The 27,124-nt window shown below is 30.2% G+C and overlaps 1 protein-coding gene across 1 annotated transcript; it reads left to right on the plus strand.

Moving 5' to 3' along the window:
- On the plus strand, window positions 1–26,866 carry LOC136977798 (E3 ubiquitin-protein ligase MARCHF5). The gene is made up of 6 exons (XM_067273371.1): window positions 1–48; window positions 125–205; window positions 18,392–18,600; window positions 25,218–25,348; window positions 25,946–26,305; window positions 26,399–26,866. The coding sequence occupies exons 2-6, from the start codon at window positions 162–164 to the stop codon at window positions 26,516–26,518; spliced, it is 864 nt and encodes a 287-aa protein (XP_067129472.1). The 5' UTR covers window positions 1–48; window positions 125–161; the 3' UTR covers window positions 26,519–26,866.
- Window positions 26,867–27,124: the final 258 nt, after the last annotated feature.

The raw sequence follows: 27,124 nt of genomic DNA on the forward strand, positions 1-27,124 counted from the left end.
GATAAAACAGAAGTAGTAGTAGTGTTTGAAATCTTGGTCGGTAAGGTGGTGTGTTGAGATATTTCAGAATATATTTTATCATTACTTAAACCAGGTGATATATAAAGTAACTTTCCGTTTTTAGGATCATGTTGATGTAATTTATCTTCAAGTTTGAAGAAATGACAGACTGCAAAAAAGAAAATGATTGCAAGTGTGAAGAAGAGTAAGTATTAAATAATTTTTACTTTAACTTTATGTCGTAGTTATAATAACTACACAATATTGATATTTTCCCTTTCCGCATTGTTCTAAATTATATTTAAATGTAAAAAGAATATTAAAAAAACGTCACAAAATATGTTACTAGTGTTGTTTCTTATTTATGGAAAATTAAATTTGGATATTTTGGATGAAATTTATTTAAAATGTAAGTTGATTTAATAAATATATTACTGTTATCTGAGTAATCTTTGCCACTTTGTTTTCAACTAATTATATAAACAATTAAATGAACTGTTTTTACTTCTTAGTTATTGTGTGTAGCATATTAATTATTTTAATTGTATTTTATTAAGCATATGCTTACAAAATTCTTTTAAATTGAAATTTGCCATATGAGAATAAATAGGATTGTATGGAACAAATATAAGATTTATCCCCGATTAATATAGAAAATCATATTTAAAAATTTTAATATTGTGAAAAGGTTTTTGTTTATTGTCTGTTAAGTTATGGCAATGCAACACTTAAGCAATCCAACTAGGGGGAATGCCTTCCAGGAGGTCTTTTAAGGAAAACTGGCCCCTATTTAGGCATTACAGACGTGGAGGAAACGGAAAACTACGTGGTCAGCCCGTCCGAGTGAGATGTGAACCCATGACCGAAATCCCAGTGTTCGGGGTACGAAGACCGCTTGGCTACTGATGGGTTTCTTGTTTGTTGTCATTAACTGTAAAATGAAAAACAACAATGAATGTGTTGAAATATTTTCATGAAGTTTAGTGATAACTTCTCTAGGAAATGTTCAAAAAACAAGATGTTATTAGTTATTTACATACTATAAATATTTGAAAAATATAATTAAAATACATATGTTTTTTAAATTTTGTATTATTAAATCATATTAAATACTGTAGAAAAATTAATTTTGTGCAATTACTATTATATGAACCAATTCATAATTATTAACATATGTAAGAATAAATTTTAATAAAACATTTTTTTTATATTAATTTTTTCCTGAAGAGATTATAAAGAGATTGAATTTAGTAATCAAAATAAAGGAAAATTACAATATCAACAAAATACTGTGAAAATGTTTTTCATAACAGTAATGTTTAAGATAAATTAAAAAGTTAAAAATCATAAATTTTTTAAATTAGAAAGTTGTTCATCATTTGTTTAGTGCTTTAGCTCTCAAACTGTGCTACAGAATTTAAGAGTTCAGCCAGATTAGTCAGGGACATCATAACCAGGTTAGCCATTATTTTAATTATTAGTAATGCACTGACATTGTTTCTGAAGTGCATTTTTTATATTCCTGTCTGCATTGTGTATCTTGAGATCTATCTCGCTAGAACTTTATAAATAAATACAAATGTTTTTTTTAGAATTAAGTTATTCTTTCCTTGTTAATTGAAAAAAAGACAGAGAAACAGTTTCTACCATGCATTTTTACTTCCGTTTCATGAGTTAAAACATATAGTCAATGCATATATGACATGAAAATAACTGTACTATATTACATTCTATATAATACAGTATTTATTCTTTATCTGTTTAACATAACATAAATAAAGGAATTTGTTTAACATAAACAAATAAAGGAAATAACAGTCCTTAGACTGTGTTATTTCCTTATTTGTTTGTTATTTAATTATAATACCAATATACCAATTACTCTTAGATATAAAGAGTAGTACTAGCCTGGGTTTACTCTGTAGGAATTAAAAACATACATATGTACTGTACACATATGGCATAATTCTCCAATATATACAATATACAAGAAATCCTCATTACTTCAAAATTCAAGGGAAAAATTATCATAACTTCAAATTATTGAGTTTTGAATTATCCAAAATTTACATATTCTGTACGATATGCCAAATGCCATGTAATTGATGTAATTTATTTAGGAAACAGAATATGGATACATATACAGAATGCTATTTTTCTTAATTAATAATAATAATAAACTGCAGTAAACAATGTCTGGTGAGAACCCCACATGTTGCCAGATAGGTTTAGTAAAAAGTAAAGCAGAATTACTTGAAATGCACCCCAAATTATTCTTAAATTGTTCAAAAAGTAGTAAATCTCCCAAATGTAGTAGCCTAGTGCCTAGAAATATCTCAATCTGCTACTTGTAGTCCAATTTCATAATCTCGAAAACCAGCCATAATTTACGAGATAAGATAGAAAAAGGGTAGTCTATTGGTAAGTTGACACCCAAAAATGTGTTACTGTAAAAGCAAAGCCATATTGACCACATTAGAGTTGTTGTTGGCAGTGCCGTCTGTAGAACGTAAGGGGCCCTGGGCCAGAAGAATTGGGGGCCCCCATGAAGAAACAGAATCAATACTAGATTACAGACCTAGGGATCACTGGTGTAGCTAGCACAGGCGAGACCAGTTACGGATATCGTGCTATTACCCTTTTAACATATCTCAGAAAATCTGTTGACTTTTTTTTTTGTTGTTTGTTTGTTTGTTTAGCCAGTGAGATTTTTTACCCTGTACTGAACACTTCACACTAAGTGTTGGAGGAGTAATTTCAATCGTATTATTAATGGTTTCTTCATTTCAAGTAACCTATTTGTTTTCTTTGTAACTTTATTACTTTCAGATTCAGGGGCCCTCCCTAAAGACAGCACTAGTTGGTCTATTTTTCTCTTATACTATGAAGGCATTTTAATCTAAATGAATGAGTTGATATATGCATGTCACAATTTGGACAGAGTTTTCGTCAGTAGCTATATTTCAAACTAAACTAATTTCAAACTATCTGAGTTTGAATTAATGAGGATTTCCTGTATATATATTGGGGAGTTGTACCAAATGGCAACAGATTAAGGGAGCTGCAAGTCACAAAAGTTTGGGAACAACTGGATTAGTTCAAATATGAAATTATGCATTTAAAAATAGTTATTCAATACAGAATGTTTTTAATCATCTATGAAAATAGTAACTTCTGTATTCATGCTTAATATTTATCATAGTCAGCTAGGAAGTTGTATTGAAAATAAATGTTTTATTTTTCTGTTAGTTATTTTTTCACTTCTATTTGCTACAAAAATTCATGATAGTTAGCACTGAAAATAGAATTCTCAGTTTTACCAAATGTATTAAATACTTTGCCCGTTTACTTTTATATAAATACTTCCATGATTCCATTCATTCTGATTGGCTGTGCCTAAGAGTTCTTCTCATGAGTTACTCATAACCAAACTTGTTTATTTACCCCCATCTTTTACGCTTTCCATTTCCATCTGATCATTTTTTGACTGGTCTGTTCAGAATATGGGCTGTGTGGAACAATCTCTACATAAAGATTTTCTACATTTTAAACACATTTGTAAACTTCATAATATATAATCATTCATTTTTTATTTATATTTTTTTATCATGTATTTTGATTGTTATCCTTTTTCTTATTTGTGTATTAAACTTTTCTTATGGGTGTTATTTTTGGGGAGGATATCAATTGTCTTATGAAATTTCCAGTTTAGCATTTAATCGGTTAAGCTTGCTAATAATAATAATAATAGAATTGCATGTTTTCAGCTACACATTGAGTCTAATTGCATAAAAACACAGCTTAAAAATCACTAGTTACCTAAGTTAATGAAAACTGTAACTGAAATTTTGATTACAATAAATAGTTTTGGAAGTGTATTTTAACATTTTTTTGCACTGATAACAATATTCGTAATTACAATAAGCAAATGGAGTATTATTTGAATACAATAGAATCTTATTTTTCTAAAACTTTAGAATTTTATATGTATAACAATTGAAATTTAATTTTAATGTATATATATATATATATTAACATCCTGAGCCCGATGTCTTGATACTAATCCAAATGGTGCCTAAAATTTACGTAAATTAGAAACTAAGTAATTTAGTATTAATTTAGATTACTTTTTAATGATTCCCGTTTATAAAATATTGTATTTTTCATTATAAACTAAATTTATTTTGAAATATTTGGGTGAATTGTTAAGAAATTTTATAATTTATTTGTAAATCTGTAAAAGAAATAATTACTGCATCATATGAAAGAATTAATTTGTTGATAAAGATAAAAATAAAGAGAGAGAAATTAAATGATGATTTGAAAACAAAATTGCTCTGGTCTATATTTTAGAAACAAAAAGTTTAGAAAGAAAATGTCAACATTTGACCTAAATTGTAACTGAATAAGTAAAATCGTGTCAAGGAGGAATTAACTGATCAAACGTGAATGACCATATATTATCTTGGTATGTTGCATATGAACTGGTTTTGTAAAATTGTTATTTTTGGTCTATAGTTTTATCATTGACCTATTTCCCCCATTTTTTTTTTTTTTACTTACACATAATATTGTTATAAATTTATTATCTTATGTATTTAAAATTATTGAATACTTAACAAAAAGTTACATAAATTTAAATTCTTTTTAAAAATCTAAAATATATCATAAGGATAAATTTCATTAGATATACCACACTAACCTTATAATGCTTTATATTAATGATTTGTTTATTAGATAGATTTTATTGAAAGTTTAATTAGCATTCCTAATTAAAATTTTAACATCAGTTTTTTAAAAGTTTTTGAAAAATTGAAAAATTTTTATTAATTTTAAGAATAGAAATTAAAAATGTATTTTAAAATGACGTTATGAAAATCACGATTTATATTATTATAACAAAATAATTTCATAAGACAGTAGATTCTAATAAATATTTAAAAAAAATAGTATCCCTCTTTTTTAAATGCAACATTTATCTATATCCTGCTTGCACTGATATAAACTCATTATATTCCATTTAATAAGTAAAACTGTTTAATACTGTATTATATTTCAATAAAGATGAAAAATTTTCTCAAATTTTTGATCAATATTTATAATAGAATTACGTATGACTATTTGAATTTTGATTCAGAAATATATGATAATGGATGAAATTGTTGAAATGAATGTGTTGTAAAGTATGATAGTATGATGCAACATGAATTTACATATTGAATGTTGTGAAATTAAACTGAGTTTACATGTTATCCCTTTATTTTAATATAGTAACTTAAAGTAAAAATTTTAATTCTGATAAAATGCAATTTACACCTTAAGATTTACATACATTTTTTGAGATCAAACATGATTAAGTTTTAAATGCGGTGTAATTTCTCCACATGCTGAAGCTCATATTTAGTTACATGCATTAATACATATACTTAAAATTACTATGATTAGCTATGATATAAATACCTTTGTTTAATTATTAAAGCAAAATAAAAATATTAGAAAAATTATAGAAAATAAACTTTTTTTTTATAAATCAATATTTTTAAATTACTGGACATAAATTTATCTAAAGCAAAAACACATTTAAATATATTTTTTCAACAAACCTTAGTTCAGAAAGTCTGAAATGTAACAAAACGTTGCTAAATTTTTTATATTTGATTTTTTGTGATTTATTTACTATTTGGCAAACTTATTAAAAAAATTATCCTGTTGATATTTATCTTGTATTGAAATACAATGATAGATTTACATTAAAAAATGTAAAATTGATTAACATAGTTTCTAAATTATTTAATTACCTCAAATGTTTGTATATTATAAAACTTTAGTATTATTTTCTGTTGTTAATGAAGCTGGCAGTGTTTTATTTGAATTGTTTTTATTGAAAATTTATGAAAGAAACTTAAAAATATATATGTGTTCTAAAATAGTATGTATAATTAAGAATAAAGTATTAAGATTATCAAAGAAATTTATAAATATAGTAATTGAATAAAAAATTTTGTTAAATTTATATAGGATTAATTCTTGTTATAACAACATATTGTGATATGTAAATTAATCACAATGGTGTTTTATTTTGTATTAAATTTTTTTTTTTGGTGTAGAAACAAAACCAGTTTCAATATATTATATAGTTAATTTTATTTCTCTGAATATTAAATTGCAAAGATAAAGAGGCACATCTGTAGGGAAGGTGAATTCTCCAAATTGACATGGAATAAACCTTTTTTTCTCAACACTCAAATAGAAAACTCAGCTGTGCTTTGCTCTTTCAAATCTTGACAATAAGTTTTTGATACTTATTGGCTGGTATAGCATCTTTTAATTCTTTCTGTAACTGCATTATGGAAATAACAAACAATCATTAATTATGCAATAAAATATTCACTAATCAAATTTTTTCTGATCTTTTCACCAAGTAATTCACTGTGAGTAAAATGTTTTTTATATATTTTGTTTTTTGTCATGTATCATATGATATTAGATGCAATATGTAAAAATAACTGACATACACTTTTTTTGTGTGTGTGTGTATATATATATATATATATATATATATATAATAATTTCTGATGAAGGTGAGTAAAAAGGACTGATAATGTTTGATTAGTAAATATTTTACTTCATAATTAATGGTCCCATGTTAGATGTTATGATCATGCAGTTACAGAAAGGCTTAAAGATGGCTACACCAACCAAAAAGTATCATAAACTTTTTAAGATTCAAAAGAGCTTACCTGCACAACACACCAGGATGTATATAAAACGTGTGACTCACATCAACCAATTCACTGGTGATTCACATCGGTTAATTGGTTGATGTGAGTCGCACGTTTTATATTCAAAAGAGCAAAGCAATGCTGAGCTTTTTATTAGAGTGCCAGGAATGAAATGCTTATCTCATGTCAATTTGCAGATATTAAATTGCTTTTGAAATAAGATCTGTTCTGTGTACATTAAAAAAATTTCTCATTTTTTACATGTTTAATCTATAGAACAATCAAAATTCAATTGCATATTTTTAAAAAGATTTGAGGTAAAAGTAAAAAATGTTTGAGTTACAATCAATCAATCAATTATTTTATTAATACAGGATATAAATCCCCTTTCTAGAAAGGGTATGAAAAAGGATAAAACAGAATAAATTATTCAACAGCAAAATATTAACAAAATTTATTAAATAAGCATCAGTTAAATTTTTCAGTAAAGAGGCTATATGCTATATCATCAATTTAGGTGTATGAAAATTGCTTTCACAAAATTTTAAATATTTACACACAGTAAACTTCTTTTGAAAGTATTTTGTAACAATCATTTGTAGGAAGACAGTTCATACCAAAGAATTTATGATGTAAATTTGGAAGTTTTTATATGTTAGAAGAAAGTGCACAATTTGAATTTGGTTCTTGGTTCTTGCAAGTAATTGGATATAAAGGAATTAATTTATTTTTACTTTCCCAGCTCTGTTATATATAACAGAGAAATACGGTGATTGGTCAAAAAATAACTGCCCCAAGATTTTTACATTTTTGGACTCAAGACTTTAAAATGTTGAGAAATGCAAAAAAAAAAAATTTGGGATGTGTGTGTATATGGGCACGATTTTGTTCACCCTCTTTGAAGCTTAATAACTCCTGTGCTTTTTGTTGAAAATTTCTGAAATTTTCCAGTGAAGTTTGTGTATTAGGGGGATTGTGATGCTATTAAATTATGGTACTTAAAGGTCAAAGGGGTGGAAAGAAAAGGGGAGTTGTGTGACATACCTCGAGTAGGGTTTGACTTAATGACAATTTTACTTGTTATTAGTATTTACAAGTTTTTATAAAACTCATCCCTACCCTCAAAATTAAGTTTTTTGCTATTTTATGATAATTAAAAATATGATATATTATTTAAAAATTTATAACAGATGGTGCCATATGCAGTTTTAAATGTTGCCAGGAAAGTTGATCAGCTCATTGCTGGATTTTCATAATGTGAATTAAACTTGTTCTGTCTAACTTGAAGCATAAGATAGGATTTTGTAATGTAAGTTGAAGCGAAATAAAGGTTAGATGAAAACCTTGAGTGAATTATTTATAATTAATGTTTTTAATACTGAAGAATAAATTAAATTAATCTGTTCATCAGTATTTATTATATATTTGCCAGTTTGAAATGGATTTTATACTTTTTTTAAACTGATTGTAGCATAATTTGTACACTTTCATCAGTTATCTTTCAAAATTTTACATTCATATAAGCCTAATTAATTTATATAAACTCATTGCAGATTTTTCGTATTATGTTTGATCTATTAATGTAATTAGTAACCCAAATATAGCCCTGTAAATCTAACAATTGGAAACTTGGTTTAATATTAATTATATATGTTTAGTATTTAATAACTTTTCAGATTGTATTAAATAAGCTTGCAAAAATGCCTAGCATTACCCAGGAATTCAGGGAAAGGGTTGAGTTGTCCTTTTTATAGTATAGCATATGTTTTCTGCAACTTTGCAAAATTTTCATCCAAATCTGTCAAAGGGTTTGACAATTTGTGGAGCATGAAAGCAAGGGAAGGAGTGAGGGTCCAAGTTTTAAAGTAATGTGTATTGTTTATAAGGTGACCAACTTTTTTACAATGGAAAGGAGGACACACACAAATTGAAGGAAAAAATATTGTAAATAAAAGAAACATTTTATTCATTGCAACAGTAATACACTATGATAATCTCTACTGCATGCGTAAATGCTGTGTTGTGTTTCGGTAAAAAGTAAACAAAACTACTTGCATGCAGCACCTGTGCAGAGCACATGCGTTTCATAATCGTGTTTTGCTGCACTGTACCGAGCCTTGATGAACTGTCATGTCAAATACAAACTCATCATATTACATGCACTGGATTGGCTTGGCATCAATCAAATATAGAGATTTACAGATTAGTCTTCAAATATCAAAAAGGAGGACACTTTTCAAGGGAGGACAGAACTTACAAAGGAAGGATTGTCTTCCCTAAAGGAGGACGGTTCGTCACCTTATTGTTTAGAAGATTGTAGAGGATAACTATGCAAAATTTGGCTAGATCACTCAAAAGGCTTGCAAGTTTGGGTAGGGGGATGAAATCAGAGAAGGAATGATAGGTCAAAATATTCCCTTAGGGCAGCGCTGTCCAACTTATCATAGCCCGCGGGCCATATTTTCTTCACCAAACATTTCGGGGGCCGAGAAAGTTGATAAATGAAAAGTCAGTTTATGTTAATTAAAAAAATATTTTATTTATACTAAAAAGAAAACTTTAAAATATTCGTAATATATTAATGAGAACATTGTGGCTGTAATTTTCACATAGTAAAATAATTTTAATATTAATAATAATAATTTAGTAGCATAAATTTATTCATAGTAAAATGTACTCGCGGGCCGTAAAAATAATTTGGCGGGCCGTATACGGCCGGCGGGCCGCCAGTTGGACAGCCCTGCCTTAGGGTATCAGAGAGTAACTATGTGGAATTTGGTCCTGATTGGTCAAAGGGTTTGGGAATTTGTAAGGGAGATGAAATCAGCAGGAAGAAGTGAAGGATCTGATTTTTAAGGTAGCTTATGTACAATACATCAGAAAATAATAAGATTTCCAATAGTAAAATAATTTGAAAAAATTGGTTCAGTGTATTCTGAAATTACCTTGAAGTAAGAAACAAACTAACTTTCTCTCCCTATATATATATTTATTTACACTTGTAATTTGCTTGCTTTTTGACATGGATGTATTTCATGATTATTGTGAGTTTCTTCTAGGCATTTTATTGTCAACAAGGTGCACTTGCACATGCATGAAACTGTAAAGTAATTGAAAGAACTCAAGTTATATAGGTAGATATCTGATAACATAAGACTAATTCTTATTTTTAAATAATAGTAAAGTAGGATTAATACTAAAACAATGAAATCATAAAAATACTGTACTATAAGCCTATGGATAAAAGTTTAGTTTTATCCAAAGGAAGTAAATTTGCTTTTCACAGTTGTAGTATCTGATAACATAAGAGTATTATTATAAGAAACAAATGACAAGACAATATAAACAAAACATACTCACAACTACCCAAACTGCTAAAACTGAAATCTACTAGATAAGTTAATAATTTCAAAGAAGCCCACCAGGTGGTGAAGGATAACAACCTTGAATGGACCAGACAAATGATGATACTTTGTGGGAGAAATTCTGCAGTAAAAACATCATTTTTGTGCATTTTCCTTTTTTAATGTGAAAATAGTATATAATTGATGTTCGTCTGAAAGGTAATAGCAAAATAATTTTAAAAATATGTTCAGTTGATTCTGTTACCTAGCAAACATGCTCTCTTTATATATTAGTATATATATAGATTATATCTCTTAGTTCTATATTTAAATGCTTTTTCTAAATATTTTAATTTCCTAGTATGTGTATGTATGAAAATTTTATAAGAGCAAATTAATTAATTACATGGTATAATCTAGAGGGAGAGAGAATTTAATGTTATAAAATATATTACTTATAAATGTAAACTTGATATTTTTAAACATTTCAATAATTAAATGTTTAAATAGTTTAATATATTTTCATTTGGATTTAAACAAAATTATTTAGAAAAATAAATTGAATTTATAGAAAATGCTTAGTTTTAAAATTTTTGCTTATAATTTAAATTCCACCATTTCATTGGGTTATGTTGAGAGACAATTTAATAAGAAATGCTGATTTCCTTGTATGTTTTTTATTGTTCATGTTTATTGATGCATTTTAAAAATATATACAGTACATGCAACAACATATACAACCTTATATAAAAACTATCAAAACATATTTCATAGACATTGAAAAACTTAAGACCTCTAAAAATATTAAGTAAAAAATCAAATATAAAATTCTAATATCTAAGAAATGTAGCTAATTGTAATTAAATGAATTTGATAATGTAGCTAGGCAGTTTGTTGTCTATTATTTATATTAATAATTTAAAGGGTAATTATAAAAATTTGATGATTAGACATTGGAAAAGAATATGAAGTGGCTCAAATCTAGCCAGGTACAATGTGTTAAAAATTGTACCTGGCTATATTAAATAGTATTTCTTTCAAAACTATGAATTTTGAATTTCTATTTGCAATATGAACAAGTTGATCTTCATATGATGGCTGAAAGTACTATGTCATTGTGTTTGTACAAATCTAATAATTATCACTTAATATGGCTTTCAAAATTTTTCACTTTAAATGATATTACAGTAGACTCCCTATAACATGGGTTCATATAACACGGATTTGTATAACATGGCGAAAAAATTGCAATCGTGTTCGTATAACACGATAAAACATCACCACCAACTCGTGTCATGACAGGATTGGTCAAATCTGGACCAATAGCGGACATTGCACAAACTGTTGAGTTTAAACGAGCAGCGGACCTACTAAAAACCATTTATTATTTAACTGCCATAAAAATTATATTTATATTAATGATGTCTCCAAAGTTCAGTGAATTTTTCGCAGAAAAATAACTTATCAGGAAACACGCGCTCGCCATTTGATGAACCACTCCGCAACAAAAACAAGCTTAAGCAATAGCGTCATCGAACGGTGCACACTCGGTAAGTAATCCTACAATTTTTTGTTTATAGCATAGTTTATATGGATTATTTCCAAAAAATTATACATGTTTTGGAAATGTTGAGCCAAATTAGTCCAGAATCTATTAATTTTATGGAAGAAAACATTTCAAACAACCGTAGCCCCTACTGCAATGTGCCGGGCTGTGATTGGCTCATGTATTTAAGTGACTCGTACAACACAGAATTCATATAACACGGAACGTATCTACTGTTTTATAGGGGGGTCTACTGTAGTGTGTTTAGAGAGAAACAGAAAGATTATTTATTGAAAGAGAAGCTATACTTGATGGATGCAAATCATTGGATACTGTTACAAAGAAATATGCCATTGTCTGTTTTATCACTCTTTGTGAGTTTAAATATTTAATCTATTGACACAAAGATACAGATTAGATGACAGCAAATGATATCAAACAATTTATTTTGAAGTAACCAAATAGTAATATTGCATTTGTGCAATAGAATACTTTTTAACATAAATTGTCCAACTTTTGCTGCAACTTTTCACAATGTTCTCAATTCTTTTAGTGGCAGTCTTGCCCCTGTACATAGTACTTTTCCTGTTAGCAGTAGAGTCATGCTGGTCATCTATCTCAGTGTTCCGTAAACTGTGTGCTGTCACAATGTGAAAGGGTGATGTGAACTTTTACATCTTCTATTAATTGTCAGGTTTTATTTATATATTTTTATCACAGTTGCTGTGTTTCTTAGGCTTGTATTTCATTCTCTGCTGCAGCATTGATGAAATAAGATGATTATTACAAGCCATGCATTTTTACATATTCTAAGAAATTAAATGTAAAATAAATTTGCTCACAGATGTTGATGTCTGTTTAATAATAATAATAATAGGTTAGTAGCATTAAATAATTCTATTACTAGTAACATATCATATGTTTGAAGGGAACAACATTTTGGTGTTCCATGTTGAGTCATGGGTGTGCCGCAAGTAGAAAAATGTTGTGGAACACTGATCTATCTAACTCTGCTTAGGGGAAAATTTTGAATTGAACTAACTAGATTTCTGGTTTGCACTGAAAGTTCCTATATAGATAAGACGTTTTTATATCGAACATGAATGTTCGATATAAAATCAAACATGATATCGAATAAGATATTGAATAAGAGATATTGAATAAGAGATTTTTTTTATATCGAACATTCATGTTCGATATAAAAAAAATCTCTTATTCACCTGAAGATGATGGAAATACATACGTTGAAAGTGCTCGGAAGGAAAGAAAAGTATTTTGTAACACTGTACACAGTGAGTTTACATCTTATTAATATTAATTGGCGTGAATAGCATACCAGACTATATTAAGAAATGGAAACTGCGAAAAACCTCTTCTACAGTTCCTATATAGTTAATCTGGGCCTGTTGCCCTAAGCTTTCCACATTTAATCTCAACTTTTGTCTATCTAACTCCTTTCTTGAGATTAAGAAAAGATAGAGACAGATGGGATGACAGTCAGAATTTATAGGTTACATTTTTTCAAATTGCAGCCCAATGATTTTTCTATAAATGCAATATTTATGAGAACATACTTCTCACGTAGTTTATACAATCTGTTGCAAAAATTTAAACACTTCATTATCACATAAAAGCAATTATTCTCGCATTTTTACAAGATTTTTTACTATTTAAACAAGTCTTATAAAGTCTTTCAGACGTTCACATGCAGGCCATCACAACCTATCCAACATAGATTATTTTTCAAATATTAATAGCAAAGTCATTGACAATCTTCTCTTCCAGGAGGAAGTCAACGACTACTTTTGATCTAATTACTTCAACCCCTTTTGGTAACAGTCCCTTCTTTCTATTGGACCAGTGGTATGGTGGCATTCAAATAGGAAAAATTACATAATACAAGGTTACCAGCCTGCACAAAATATATTTTAAGTGGTTTTAGAGGGTGCCGAGTTTAAATATTTGGTCCAGTTTGTTTTTTTTTTTTTTTTTTTTTTTTGCAAAGATTGGAAGATTACGTCTGATAATTTGTTGTGAATAGTACAGTTTCTTAGAGATAAATTTTTTAAATATCATATTTTTTTATAATGTTAAGATATCGTGTTTTTAATTGGTGTCTACTTGACCGATGAAATTGTGCCATTTTGTACCATCCTAGTATTGTTATAAATGTGACAGTGGTAGGCTGAAATAACCAAACTCTCTATATGGTTTTTTTTTACTGTTTATTATATTTTAGTATTTGATTTATATTACTACTAGCAGACTTGGCCACGCGTTGTTGTGGCTCAAAATATATCTATTATAAATGTATAACACTTCCCCGTGGGGGAATTTCAAAAAATCCCTTCTTAGTGTACATTCTGTTTATTATATGACTTCAATGACTCCATTGATATAATTGCGGAAGTTCTTGAGCACAACATTCACAAAATTAATTACGCCTGTAATAGGTATATTCCTAAAACCTCTCCTAAACATAGATCTGTCCCTTGGTGGAACAGTCGGCTCTCAGAATTACGTAAAATCAACAACCTTCTAAGGAGGCGATTTCAGTCATGCAGAACTGAGCCACACCGAACCAATTTAAAACAGCAATATTACGACCACCAGACTATCTACAAAAAAGAAATAAAAGATGCCAAGATCTTATCCTGGTGGAAATACTGTAGTGCTGCCTCCTCCAACCCATGGGGATACCTAACAAAATTATGCACTAACAAACTACGCAAACCCCAAATTTTAACTACTGCTGATCCAGGATCAATGAATCAGCTAATTACTGACCATTGTCTCCTAGATTCCTTAGAACGGCAAATAGATACCTTCTGCATTAATGACAATGCTGAAGAAGATACCCCATGGCAAAGGCAATTAAGACTGGATATAACCCCGTACACCAATAATGATCATTCTCCAGATTTTACGTATGATGAAATAAATAACGCTTTTTGCAGACTCAAAGATGGTAAATCCCCTGGAATTGATGGCATAAACGCCACAATTGCCAAAAACATATGGAGACTTATTCCCTCTCAAATATTGCAACTCTATAATACCTGTTTAAGCTTGGGGATATTTCCAGCCCCATGGAAAATTGCAAAATTAGTACCTGTCCCTAAACCAAATAAGCCTAATGAACTCAGGCCGATCTCATTACTATCAGTCTTCGGTAAAGTCCTTGAGCGACTAATAACAGATCGCTTAACTTGGCATATTGAGAACAAGGCACTCCTTAGCAACATTCAATACGGTTTTAGGCAGCAAATTTCCTCTTCAGATGCTATTTACGATGCCGTACAAAATATCAAAAATCTACTAGATAACCATAAATACGTGCTCGGTGTTAGTTTGGATATATCTAAAGCATTCGACAGTGCCTGGTGGCCTTTCGTACTCCTTCAACTAAGGAAAACTGCTTGCTCATCAAATATATATCATCTATTTGCAAATTATCTTCATGGTTGCAAAGCCATACTAAAATATGGAACATGCTGTGTGGAACGCAACATTGTACGAGGATGCCCACAGGGATCAGTATGCGGACCTCTGCTATGGAACTTAACCTTTAATGCTTTTTTACAAGAAAACTTTGGATATGACTCAGCTACCGCCTATGCAGATGATGTGCTAATTCTTATTGGTGGGAGATCTCGTGCAGTATTGGAAAAACGTGGCAACGAGATACTCGAAAAAATATATCAATGGGGAAAACAATACAAATTAAACTTTAATCCGAATAAGACTATTGGAATCGTATTCAACAAGCCACGACAACCCAACTTATACCTTCGCAAACCTTCAATCAAAATGAATAATATGCCGATTAAAATTGAAAAAAGCATTAAATATCTCGGCGTATGGATAGATTTTAGACTTGGCTGGGAAGATCATGTCAAATATATTGCTAAGAGAACAACCTTAATCTTTCATGCTTTCTCACAAATTGCTAGGAAAAACTGGGGACTCACATCAGACGCTATAAATATTATTTATGATCAAATTTACATCCCCATTATTACTTACGGTTGCTGTAGTTGGGGTAACGCCATTCATAAAGTTCACCTACATCGAAAATTAATATCTTCACAGAGGAAAGCACTGATTTTAATAACGAGAGCATATAGGACAACTCCTACTTGTAGCTTACAGGTACTAGCTCGAAAACCTCCAATTACAGAGATTATCCAACTCGAATACAATCTACACCAACTGAAAATAGGAACCAATATTTGCACTTCTACCGGTGAAATTAGATCGGAAAACTATGAAAGTCATAGTTCAACTGCTGAAAGTCTACCTCCATACATTAACAACCTGTTTCGGATTGATCCTCTCACACAACCCGACTTTGAAACTTATACTGATGGTTCTGGAATCGACGAATTCATCGGTTGTGCTTTTGTAGTCTACGAACACAACATGGAAATACACAATGTAAAAGGCAAGTTACATAAAGCAAGTACGGTATTCCAGGCGGAATTGCTAGCTATATACATGGCTACCTACTGGATCGAACTTTACCAGGAATATAAGAACGTCCATATAATTAGTGATTCATATTCTGCTATTCAACTTCTTCGTAGTAGAAAACTGCACCTTATTGCCACTCGCATTCGTTACTTATTCTACAATTCTACCAATGAATATAGCATCACTTGGACAAGAGGACATCAGGGATTAATAGGAAACGAACGTGCGGATCAATTAGCTAAGGAAGCCGCCAGGGATATGACTACTTGCACTATATATAATAAGATCTGCCGGAGAAGTGTCAAAAAATTATTATACGATGATATACTCCATCGTTGGCAAAATAACTGGACTCAAAAACATAACAACATTACTTTCAAATTCATACCAGATGTTAAAAATTTCCATGATACATACGAATGGGTTAAACCAAGTTCTCCTCTCACCCAATTTCTTACTGGACATGGTAAATTTTCCAATTATCTTCAGCGTTTTATGAACAAAAGAAATGCCTTATGTGCTATCTGTAATCTTCAAGATAACATTGACCATTATATATTCGAATGCATTTCTCTCGAAACAGAACATCTCAATCTAAAAATCACTGTAAACAGCTACAATATTGATTGGCCATGTGATCACGACGTCTTCATTAAAAACAAGGAAATCTTCAATGCTTTCTACAAACTCATTAAAAGACATGAAACCATTGCCACACTTGCCACTAGGGACTGACTTACATCGCTTCCTCTCCGTGCAGTGGTTTTCTCCAAATTACTACACTACGCAGTTACTTACCAACCATGCTAAATTTGCAGCCTACTTGCACCGTTTCACCAACATGGACCTACAAGTCTGCCCGACTTGCCAAGTGGAAGATGGCTCCGATCATTACCTCTTTGACTGCTATACTCTTGAACATGAACGCATGAATATTACACTCCTCATGGATGAACTTAATATTAGTTGGCCATGCAACCACTCTGACATTTGGGCCAGCAAGGAAATCTTCCTTGCCTTTTGAAAGGTTAGCCAGAAGCTTCGGCAACCACTCAATGAGCCTCATCAACAACTAGATTCAGCTGCCGCCATCAGACTCTTCCTCTGCAGCTGGCAGCCTACTCATCACACGATCTCATTGTACTACCCGTGGCTGTACTACTTACACTACGGTCTGTCTCCTGCTTGCCTGTTGCATTGCATTTCTTATATCACCATCAGTAATACTGTTCAACATGTAAATTTTTGTACATATTTGTTAATTGGCTTTCTTCTCTCACTACATTGTAATACTTTCCTCTTTTGTTTGTATATCTTATCTTATATACATTCTGCTATACTGTTCAACTTGTATATAATTGTACATACTAGTTATTAGGTTTTTTTTTTGTTGTTGTTGTTGTTATTATTTTGTTTTATATTTTATTTCTCACATTCATTTGTAACTTTATATTTATCTGTAATTCCAATTTATGTATTCTGTATTGAACTCTGGTAGTGCTAATTGTGGAGCCAGGATGTACATTAATTTGTACCTTTTTAATAGAACTGAACTGAACTGTACATTCTGTTGACATAGCCTATTAAAATGCAATCAAAAACACAAAAAACCACATCTAAAATAGTATAAATAGAAGTTGAGTTCTTCACGGAAGCCTTAATCCTGTCCATCCTTCCCAGTGAGAGGAATTTTGACATGTATATTATATAAAAACACGTGCGTATTTGAATACAACATTGTGTCAAAACTTCAAAGGAATAGGTAGGAACAAACAAACATTACATTTTTATTTATATAGATAGATAGATGATCTGCTTTGTTCATCCTCACAGAAAAGCATAATGCCTCACAGAAAAGCAAACTTATGTCGTTGTACTTGCAGAGTTAGTGCCATCTGTTGGACATAAAAGCCTTAATCCTAGATGATATCTTTTAATTTATATGAATGTTTAATGGAATAATATACAGCCTATCCATTCTAAATATTGGTGAAAGAATTTTTGAAATCAGATGAGTAGTTTCGGAGATTACCTGCTATATCCAAACTTACTTACCTCTTTATAATATTAGTATAGATAAAGGTTGGGTTTATGTAAGATAACCTTTGTAGTTCTATTATATTATAATATTTGCTTTATTTCATACTTCTAACCCTTATATAATCTAATAATATTAACCTTTGTTGTTATTTTTTACCCAGCAATGCCGGGCTCATCTGCTAGTATTTATATATTTTGATAATTACATCGTAAATCTATATAAATTAAAAAAATTATTAATTTTAATTAAATTTTTTAAAATTTAGCAAAAGGTATTGTTGGATATGTTTTGCAACAGAAGAAGAAGATCAGGCAGCCACTTGGGTTCAACCATGTCGATGTCAGGGTACTACTAAATGGGTTCATCAGCATTGCTTACAGAGATGGATAGATGAGAAGCAAAGAGGAAATAGTGCCCTGAAAGTTAACTGTAGACAATGCAATACAGAATATGTGATATTATTTCCATCTTTTGGTATGCCTTTATTGATTTTTAAATATTTATTATTTTTAAAATAAACTGAAATTTTTAGTGGTACTTGTGATACATATAATTATTGTTTCCTAATGATTATTCTGGAATGATAGTCTTAAAGAAATTCATATGTTAAACTTTCTGAAAAGCTATTGATATAGAATTGGCTAAGGAAAAAATTAGAGGTGATGCATTTTATAATGTCTCATCCCTTTGAAAATACTCCTCTCCTTCAGGCTGACCACTTGCACTTGGAATTGGTAGCATATGTAAGATTTGCTGACTAAAAAGGGGGGTACAATCAATCCTGCATCAAATTGAGCCTAAGGGAAACTGTGTATTCGGGCTGTGGCAAAGGAGGCAAATGAAAAACAAGTGTCTTACAAGAGAAAAATCGTTTATTTGGTTGAATTCATGCTTACATCTCAGCATTCCTTCGAAACGGTGAAAGTTCGGTTGATTGGTTGTCCCGGGCGGATGAGAAGGATCGCTGGACGATGCAGATGATCAGTGAGATGAAGCTGCGGCATCCTAGGTGATCGGCGGTAGCACAACTGTAGGCTTAATCCAGAGGAGACTCTCCTTTCGACCTTGAAACTCTGATTTTTATAGTTTTTCTTTCACTATCCTCATTTCAGATTGGTCCCTTGTCCCATTTCTTACTTCCCGATTGGTCTCCCCTTTTACCCGGGGAAAAACAGAGACCAACTCAGGTCATGAGAAAGGTCCAATTTGAGGTGTCTATTTGACACCCTTTGTTGTACTATGCTTGGAGATTGTTGATAGAACCACAACACTTGCACTCATAATTTAACCCATTGTAAATGCTGTCATTTTGGAATTCTAACGATCATATGCGATATTTTTCTATCCCTCAAATTTTTCCCCTTTTCCAAAATAGTTTTCCTAAGTTGACTATTTATGAATACTTGAGTCAGATTTCTATCTGTTTATGAGCACTTGTGTCAGAGTTTTACCTTTGGGTTTGACATTAACAGGTCGTTTAACACATGTTGGCATCGTGTTGGCTCTCTGTTGGTGTTGTCCCAGGACTTGTTTACATTTTGTGTCACATTGTTTAGATCAAGAGTTCTCTCTCTCTCTCATATAATCTATCATTAAATTTTTTTACACAAAAATTCTGCAATTTATGGGATTTTGTTTAGGTCCTTGCACATGTAAGAAAAAAATGTCATTCTGAGGATGGGGTTGCATCTGGAGAAAGGCTAAAAATGTCTTTGAGACAATGTTTTTCTTCCAAACTGATTTTGTGAAGTGCTGTCAGAACTTTGTCAGTTCTTAAAAAAGAAGTTTTTTTTATTTGAACATCAATCACAACAAAACAGTGGGTGTTACTGCCAAATGCATTTTGCTTTGGTTACTGCTGAGACCTTTTCAGTGGATTATTATACCCAAAAAAAAAATGCTTAGGCCATATTGATTTTTTCTTTGATAACCAGCATATGTATTGTAATAGCAGAGTGGATTTTCAGCAGCCAGGCAATAAATCAGCTTAAAGTCTAGACCAGTGGTCGGCAACCTTTCTGACCCCACAGATTTTTGAATCTTGTTGACCACTATCATGAATTTTTTTAAACGATACAAAATCTGTAGAATAATGATCATAAAAGTTTAATTTTACTATATTAATATGAAACTCATTTGTTTAATTATAACAAATTAATGTAAGCCTAAAGTTTATTGCTGCATGTTTGAAATAAGTTTATGGATTTTTAGTGCTTTGCCACGAAGGATGACAATCGCACTCACAATATTGTTTATTGTTCATTATTTATTGATAACAGTCACTTCGTATTTGGTTTCAGATTCAAATAAAAATCCCCGAAGAGTGAAAAAAAGCAACTAAGCATTTTGCATTTCTTTCGTAATACTTTGCATAACCTTCAGTTGAACAATGTCCAAATTTCTCCATGGACCATCCAAATTTTCTCGCGGACCACTGGTTGCCGACCGTTGGTCTAGACAAAATTGCATGAACGTGTGAGAAGGACACAATCAGAATTATGGAGAAGAGGTTGGATTTTGTACCAAGACAATGCACCAGCCCACAATGTGTCTGTGAAGCAGTTTTTAGTTAATCATATCATCACTGTGCTTGAGTACCCACCATGTTTGCCAGACCTGGCTCCCTGTGACTTTGTCTCTTTCCAAAGTTGGTGTGAAAGCAATTTATTTTTTTGTCAGTAGATGATGTGAAAGTAATAATGACAGATTCTCAATAGCCTTTTAGAAAATTATTAGAAGAAGAGGATCCATTCCACGTTTTATTCACCTGCTCTAAGTACACCTCCTACTGCAGAAATCTGCGTAACGTAGTGCAAGCGGAAGGTCATCATTGGCCCTGCAACTTCAGTGTCCTCCTCCTGCTCAATACGGATATTCCATGGACAAAAAAACTTCTGTAAGCATCTTCCATTAATGAATTTTTACAACAGACGCAGAATGATGACCTAGTTGTCGGACTTATTACTGCTTACATTATAAGGGCTAGCCCCTTTGTGTCCTCCTCCAATCTGCCCCCGCTTATCAATCCTGTTTTTTAGTGGGCAGACATCTGTTTTTTACTGTACAACTGTTACTTTTCAGAGCGTACTCTTCTCTGTCTACTACATGCTTATTTGTACTGCTAGCACCACTCTTTATTTTCAGGATCCCATTCAATTGGTCCCTGCGTATTGCTCTACTGTTCTCTCCTTTCCCCCCTTTTCTCTCCCCCCACCCATTCCCTTCCCCCATCCTTCTCTCACTCTCTCTATCACCCCCTTTCTTATTGGCAACACCCTTGGGTATGCCATTTCTTTCACACACTATCACTATCACTATATATCGGGTGTGCAAGCAAGAGTTCGGTGGGAGCTGAAATGTAGGTTTTGCAAAATGCACGAGAGCCGCAGTTCTGTACTGTCGTGGCTGATAGTATGGTAAGGCGTGCAATTTTATTATATAATATAAATATAATATAAAACAAATATTGAATGTTTTTAATAAACATATTTTCACAAAATTATAAATATAAAATTGTAAAAAAATAATAAAAAACAGAAATTAACACTTTCAGCAAGAGCCACAAGTAACTCAAAAAGAGCCACATTTGCCCATGTCTGTTATATATCAAAAAGATGATATTGAGTTTGGAAGAAAAATATAATACAAAAGACAATGTCTTCTAAGTTAAACCCTGCTCAATACTGTAGTAAACTATATCTTTTCATTACTTTACTTTACTACATTACTTTCACTCTTAGTAACTCAGTGTGGAATTAGGTAAATTTTTAAAATATTCCATATATTGTGTATTTAGGTCTTATGCAGGCTTTTGATTCTTTCAGCTTTAATGTCTTTACTTAGTGATTTAACTTTAATACTGTTTATTCCTGTTAAATTACTATTTGATTTTGAGGAAATATAGAATTACTTTCCCTTCTCACTTTATCTCAATTACTGGTATTCCACATGACTACCTGCAGTATTTTCTTTCTGTTGGTATATAACATTAAATTTCTTTTGTGTACAAAATCATTAATATTAGTTTGTCAATGATCTAAAATTAATTAGCTCTCTCCCTATTTTACTACAAAAGATTTTAATTTATTAATTACCTATATTAAACCTCACATTAATGTTGAAACGTTTCCAAGTTTGATTGCTAAATTTGACAGAAATTCGCTCTAGAGTTTAAACTTCATGCACAGTGAAAAAAAATGCACGCATTAAGTAAACTAGAAATGGGTAGTTCTGTGTTGTAATCATCCAAAGAAACTGTTCTGAACTCAGAACTGCTAGGAACCATTCCATACCAATTACTAAGATAGTTCCAGTTAGAACTACTAATGTGTTTTTCATTTTGTACTTTTATGAATACGGTTCTCATGGAACAGTGAACTCTGTATCTGGATTTTAACTTGAACTAAATGAAAATGTTCCACAAAGTTTTAGGAGTAATGAAATTGGTTTTGAGTATTTTAAATTTATAAAGCTATTTTAAAAATTTATATTTTTGTCAGTGTTCATAATTATTTGTTTTTTATTAGTAACTAGTAGATACGTCTGGCATTGCCTGGCCAAAAGTAAGAAGGCTAAATGTTAAAATGAAAACCATATTACAAATATGGTTATTTTAGCCAACTGTTGTTAAGATTATCATGAAGTGTCAGATTGAATTAGAGGAAGAGTGGAGTGTCCAGGTTACATGGAAGTCTAGATTTTTCTCAAGGTTTCAGAGAATAAAGATGAAAAATTTGGTGCAGTCTGGACAAAGTGTTTGAGAGTTAGTAAGGAAGGATGAAATTAGGGAAAGTGGGTTGTCCAGGTTTCATGAAAGTCTATATACTATATTTTTATAACATCTAGCAACTAAGCATGAAAAATTTGGAGCAGATCAATTGAAAAGCATAGAACAGAGATAGAGAAACATTCTATTTATATACACACACACACACACACACACACACACACACACACACACACACAAAACCAACGAGAAACTGTTTAGTCCAATCAACCAAGCCAGGGGTCGGCAAACAGGCCAAATCTGAACTGCAGGAAAGATAGGAATTACTATCAGAAGAAACAATTTCATTCTTCACATTAGTACAAATTTTCACCATTCTATAATAAGTTCATTAAAAATGTTTTTAATTGCTTTTAAGTATCAGCAATAATGTGTATAAATATTACATATGTAAAAATATCACTTCCTAATAAAAAATAACTTTTTTGTTTTTGCTTTATGAATAGAAATACCTATTAAAAAATATACCTATTTTTGAGTTTTTAACGTGGCCTACCGAACCTGATTTTTTTTACAATCTGGCCTTTTCCTAAGGTTTGCCAACCCCTGGACTAAGCAATTCCAATGGAACATAACTGTTCTGAGAAGCTGTTCCATCAGAACAGTTCCATATTTGGAGAGAGAGAGTTCCAATAGTTTCAGTTCCACTTTTGAAACTGGATTTTCCATCTCTAGCCATAAACATCACCTCTAGCCAAATACCAAATACATTATAAAGTTTTATGTACTGTTTGTGCAGCATTGTATCCTTTCCAACACTCATAAGCATAATATGCTTTTTATCTGAAGGCAATAAACACTGAAATGGATGCACTAAGTACGATTAACTCCAAAAACACCTAAATCTAGTAACAAACAAAAATGATTAAAGATGACCTTTAAACTAGGTTGAAAATGTTAGTTCAGTTGATAAATTTTTGTTTGTTACTAGGTTTAAGTGTTTTTGGAGTTAATTGAGTGAAATGTCTCCAGATATAATTTTAATAAATCAAAATGGGTATGAAACAATTGAAATAGGTATTAAATATTTACACAAAAACCTTTTAATACAGTATACAGTGGAACATCTATTTGTAATATTTGATATTCATTTTGTCACAACAAAATGTCATTAAAACGACATAAAAATGTCATTTTGATGACATTTTTATTTTTCCATATTCATCAGTATTTTCTATATTAGTCATCATTCCCAACACCGGAAGTGGCACTACAATCATATGCCCACGCTGATCAGCTAGCCATGTTAGCTAGCTGTAGTTAATCAGTTTGCTTTGTGCAGTCCTTGTGTGTGTTGTTGAGTTATTGAAAAATAATCAATGCGAGAAATTAAGTTCCAATCGCTCCAAAATGGCATCCAAATAGTCAACCAAAATATAAATACATTCAATGATAATGTAATTGCCTACTTCAGAAAAAGTTTTAAAAAGCAGACAAAAACACACAACACTGGACAAGTTCTTTATTAAATCAAGTGCTACTGAATTATCGGCAAGACCCCGTAATCATAATTGGAATTACCTAATGTTTTAATTGATATGTCTTCTTTTAAACAATAATACTATATTAATAATACTGTTCTTCCCCATCTACCACTATACTGTATTTATTTAGTACAATAAAGATAAAGTTTTACAAACAACATAATTTTTATTCTTGTACCTTTTTTTCAGGATGGGAACGGATTAATTGAATATCAGTTATTTATTATGAGAAAAAATTGTTTCTATATTTGTCATATTCCATATTCGTTAGGTCCTTAGGAACAGATTAATTAATGACGAATATAGAGGTTCCACTGTATATAACTTTGTTTAAAATGACTGAAGACATTAGAATAATCTTCGGGAAAAACATTTCAATAAGAACAAAGTTATACATACTGCATTAAAAGGTTTTGACTGAGTATTTTATAAAAGTACAGTTTCGAATGGAGTAAATATTGAAATGGGTATTGTTCAGGGTCTAGGAATGAAATCACTTTATTTTTAACAGGAAAATTTATTCTGACTTTGAACAATTCAGAGTTTGAATGGCCTCCTTGAATGAATAAATTTGAAGTATGAGGAACCATTGTGTATATATATTTGATTTTAATAAATTTTTGTCATTATCTATAGTTCCGATAATGAGTTTTCTTCTTGCTTAGTTAAGTAGATTTAAAAGTTGTATAATCTTAACTTTGAAAAGAACTTATGGGATATTATCTGTGATTATAATTTAAAATGTAGCTCTGTATATAAATATTAAAGTTTTATATTTCTATAAAATTATTAAAATATTTAATAATTAAATTATAATATAGGTATATTCATATATATGATGGATTTGGCTGATAGACTATTATATAAAGTGTGTCCATTTGTGGCTGCAGGAGTTGTTGTTGGTTCAATTTATTGGACTGCTGTTACCTATGGAGCAGTGACTGTCATGCAAGTAATTATAATTTATTTAAAATAATATATCAATAATAGATCATTTTAAAAATAGTTTGTTTTTTCAAATAATCAATCTTTCCATCCATTATTGTGTCATATGTTAAAATAATAATTTCATGAAACCTAACAAATTTTACTCCAAATATTTTTAGATTCTTTAATTAACAGTTAAAGTACTAAAAAATGAATAAATTCTCATAGTAATTTTTTATCTCCCAAAACAATAATGTAGAATTTATTTTTACAATTCTTATCTCTTAAAAAAAAAAAATACAATTTTTCTCTTTTAATATGCTTAATATTAACATTTGCAAATTAACTTTTATAACTAATAAATTTGTTGGACTTCAAGGAAAGTAAGTTATTACTTTAATAGTAATAATAATTAAAATGAAATAGTTCAGTGTATTTAATTAATAATTTTGAAGTAATTTTGACTTCATCTCTAATGGGATGTAAATATTTTAATTTCTACAATAATCAGTTTTTATAAAAATATATCTAAAACTTTATATAATTAATTAACTTTTATTGAAGTATGCATAGAATATAGAATCTGATTTTTTATATATGTTCTAACGTCATATTGTCTTAGGTTCTTGGCCATAAGGAAGGACTACATGTAATGGAAGAAGCAGATCCTCTATTTTTATTAGTAGGTCTTCCAACCATTCCAGTGATGTTAATTTTGGGGAAAATGGTGCGTTGGGAAGATTACATACTGAAATTGTGGAGAAGGCATTTTGGACGAATACCAGGCTTGAAAAATCTTCTAAGTAGTGTTGCCCTGATGCACTCCTTCAGAGAATATCTTATAAATGATAGCCTGAGTTATTCAGATCCAGTATCTCATACTCGTGCACTCTGCGGTGCCTTGATATTGCCAACCGTGGCTACAGTTTTGGGAAAGGTGTTGTTTAGCAGTGTACAGTCACGATTACAAAGAGCCCTTTTGGTTAGGTTTTAATTATTTTATTTTATAACATACTTTTCTAAAATTTCTGAATTCTGATTTTAAAATAAATAATAATATAAATAATTTGTTTAGGGAGGAATAACTTTTGTAGCAGTTAAAGGTGGAATGAAGATATATTTAAAACACCAACAGTTCCTGAGACAATGTCAGCGAAGAGTACTCAATTTTGAAGAACATAACGATATATTATGAATTTGAATTAAATAAATTAATTTTTAAAGGATTCACTTTAAATATCAATATGTTACTTAATGATGCAGTTTCTAAATTTTGCCCTTTATAAAAGTATTAATGAATGTTCTATATACATATACGGGCCTATATATATTTTTACAATAATTGTATAATAATGAAATTCTTATAAATTTTTTAAATGAGATCTCTATGTACATTAAGATTTGTTACATGTAAAATATATTTATAAGATAAAAATTTAATATATAAATATATATACTGTATATATTTATATTATGTGAATATGTGAAGTACTTCTGTAATATAGTTGTGATATTAAAAATCAATACTATTTTCCCATTTTAAACACAGATTTGTTATATTTCTTATTTCAGATTGAAATAGGATTTAATGAAATTTTGAGGCCAAAAAAAGTTTTATTTTTTCATAAATTGTTTATCTGTAATTCTTTTGTGTGTTAAATTTAATTTAGAAAAACTTTTTATTTAAAATTAATTCTAATAGAGAAAAATTTTGTTATATTTAAGATTGTCAATAAGTTTATTAATAGATTTATTAGCAATCTTAATGTAGCAGTATTTTTTTCAATTAACCTATAAATCT

This window comes from Centruroides vittatus, unplaced genomic scaffold (genome assembly GCF_030686945.1).
Source record: "Centruroides vittatus isolate TY-2023 unplaced genomic scaffold, ASM3068694v2 contig_474, whole genome shotgun sequence".
Taxonomy (NCBI): Eukaryota; Metazoa; Arthropoda; class Arachnida; order Scorpiones; family Buthidae; genus Centruroides; species Centruroides vittatus.

Excerpts from the sequence above, each read along its gene's own strand:
- LOC136977798 (XM_067273371.1), top strand. The coding sequence starts at position 162 with ATGACAGACTGCAAAAAAGAAAATGATTGCAAGTGTGAAGAAGA. Across the intron at positions 206-18,391 it reads GATTGCAAGTGTGAAGAAGA|CAAAAGGTATTGTTGGATAT; the intron begins GTAAGTATTAAA and ends TTTAAAATTTAG. Across the intron at positions 26,306-26,398 it reads GATTACAAAGAGCCCTTTTG|GGAGGAATAACTTTTGTAGC; the intron begins GTTAGGTTTTAA and ends TAATTTGTTTAG.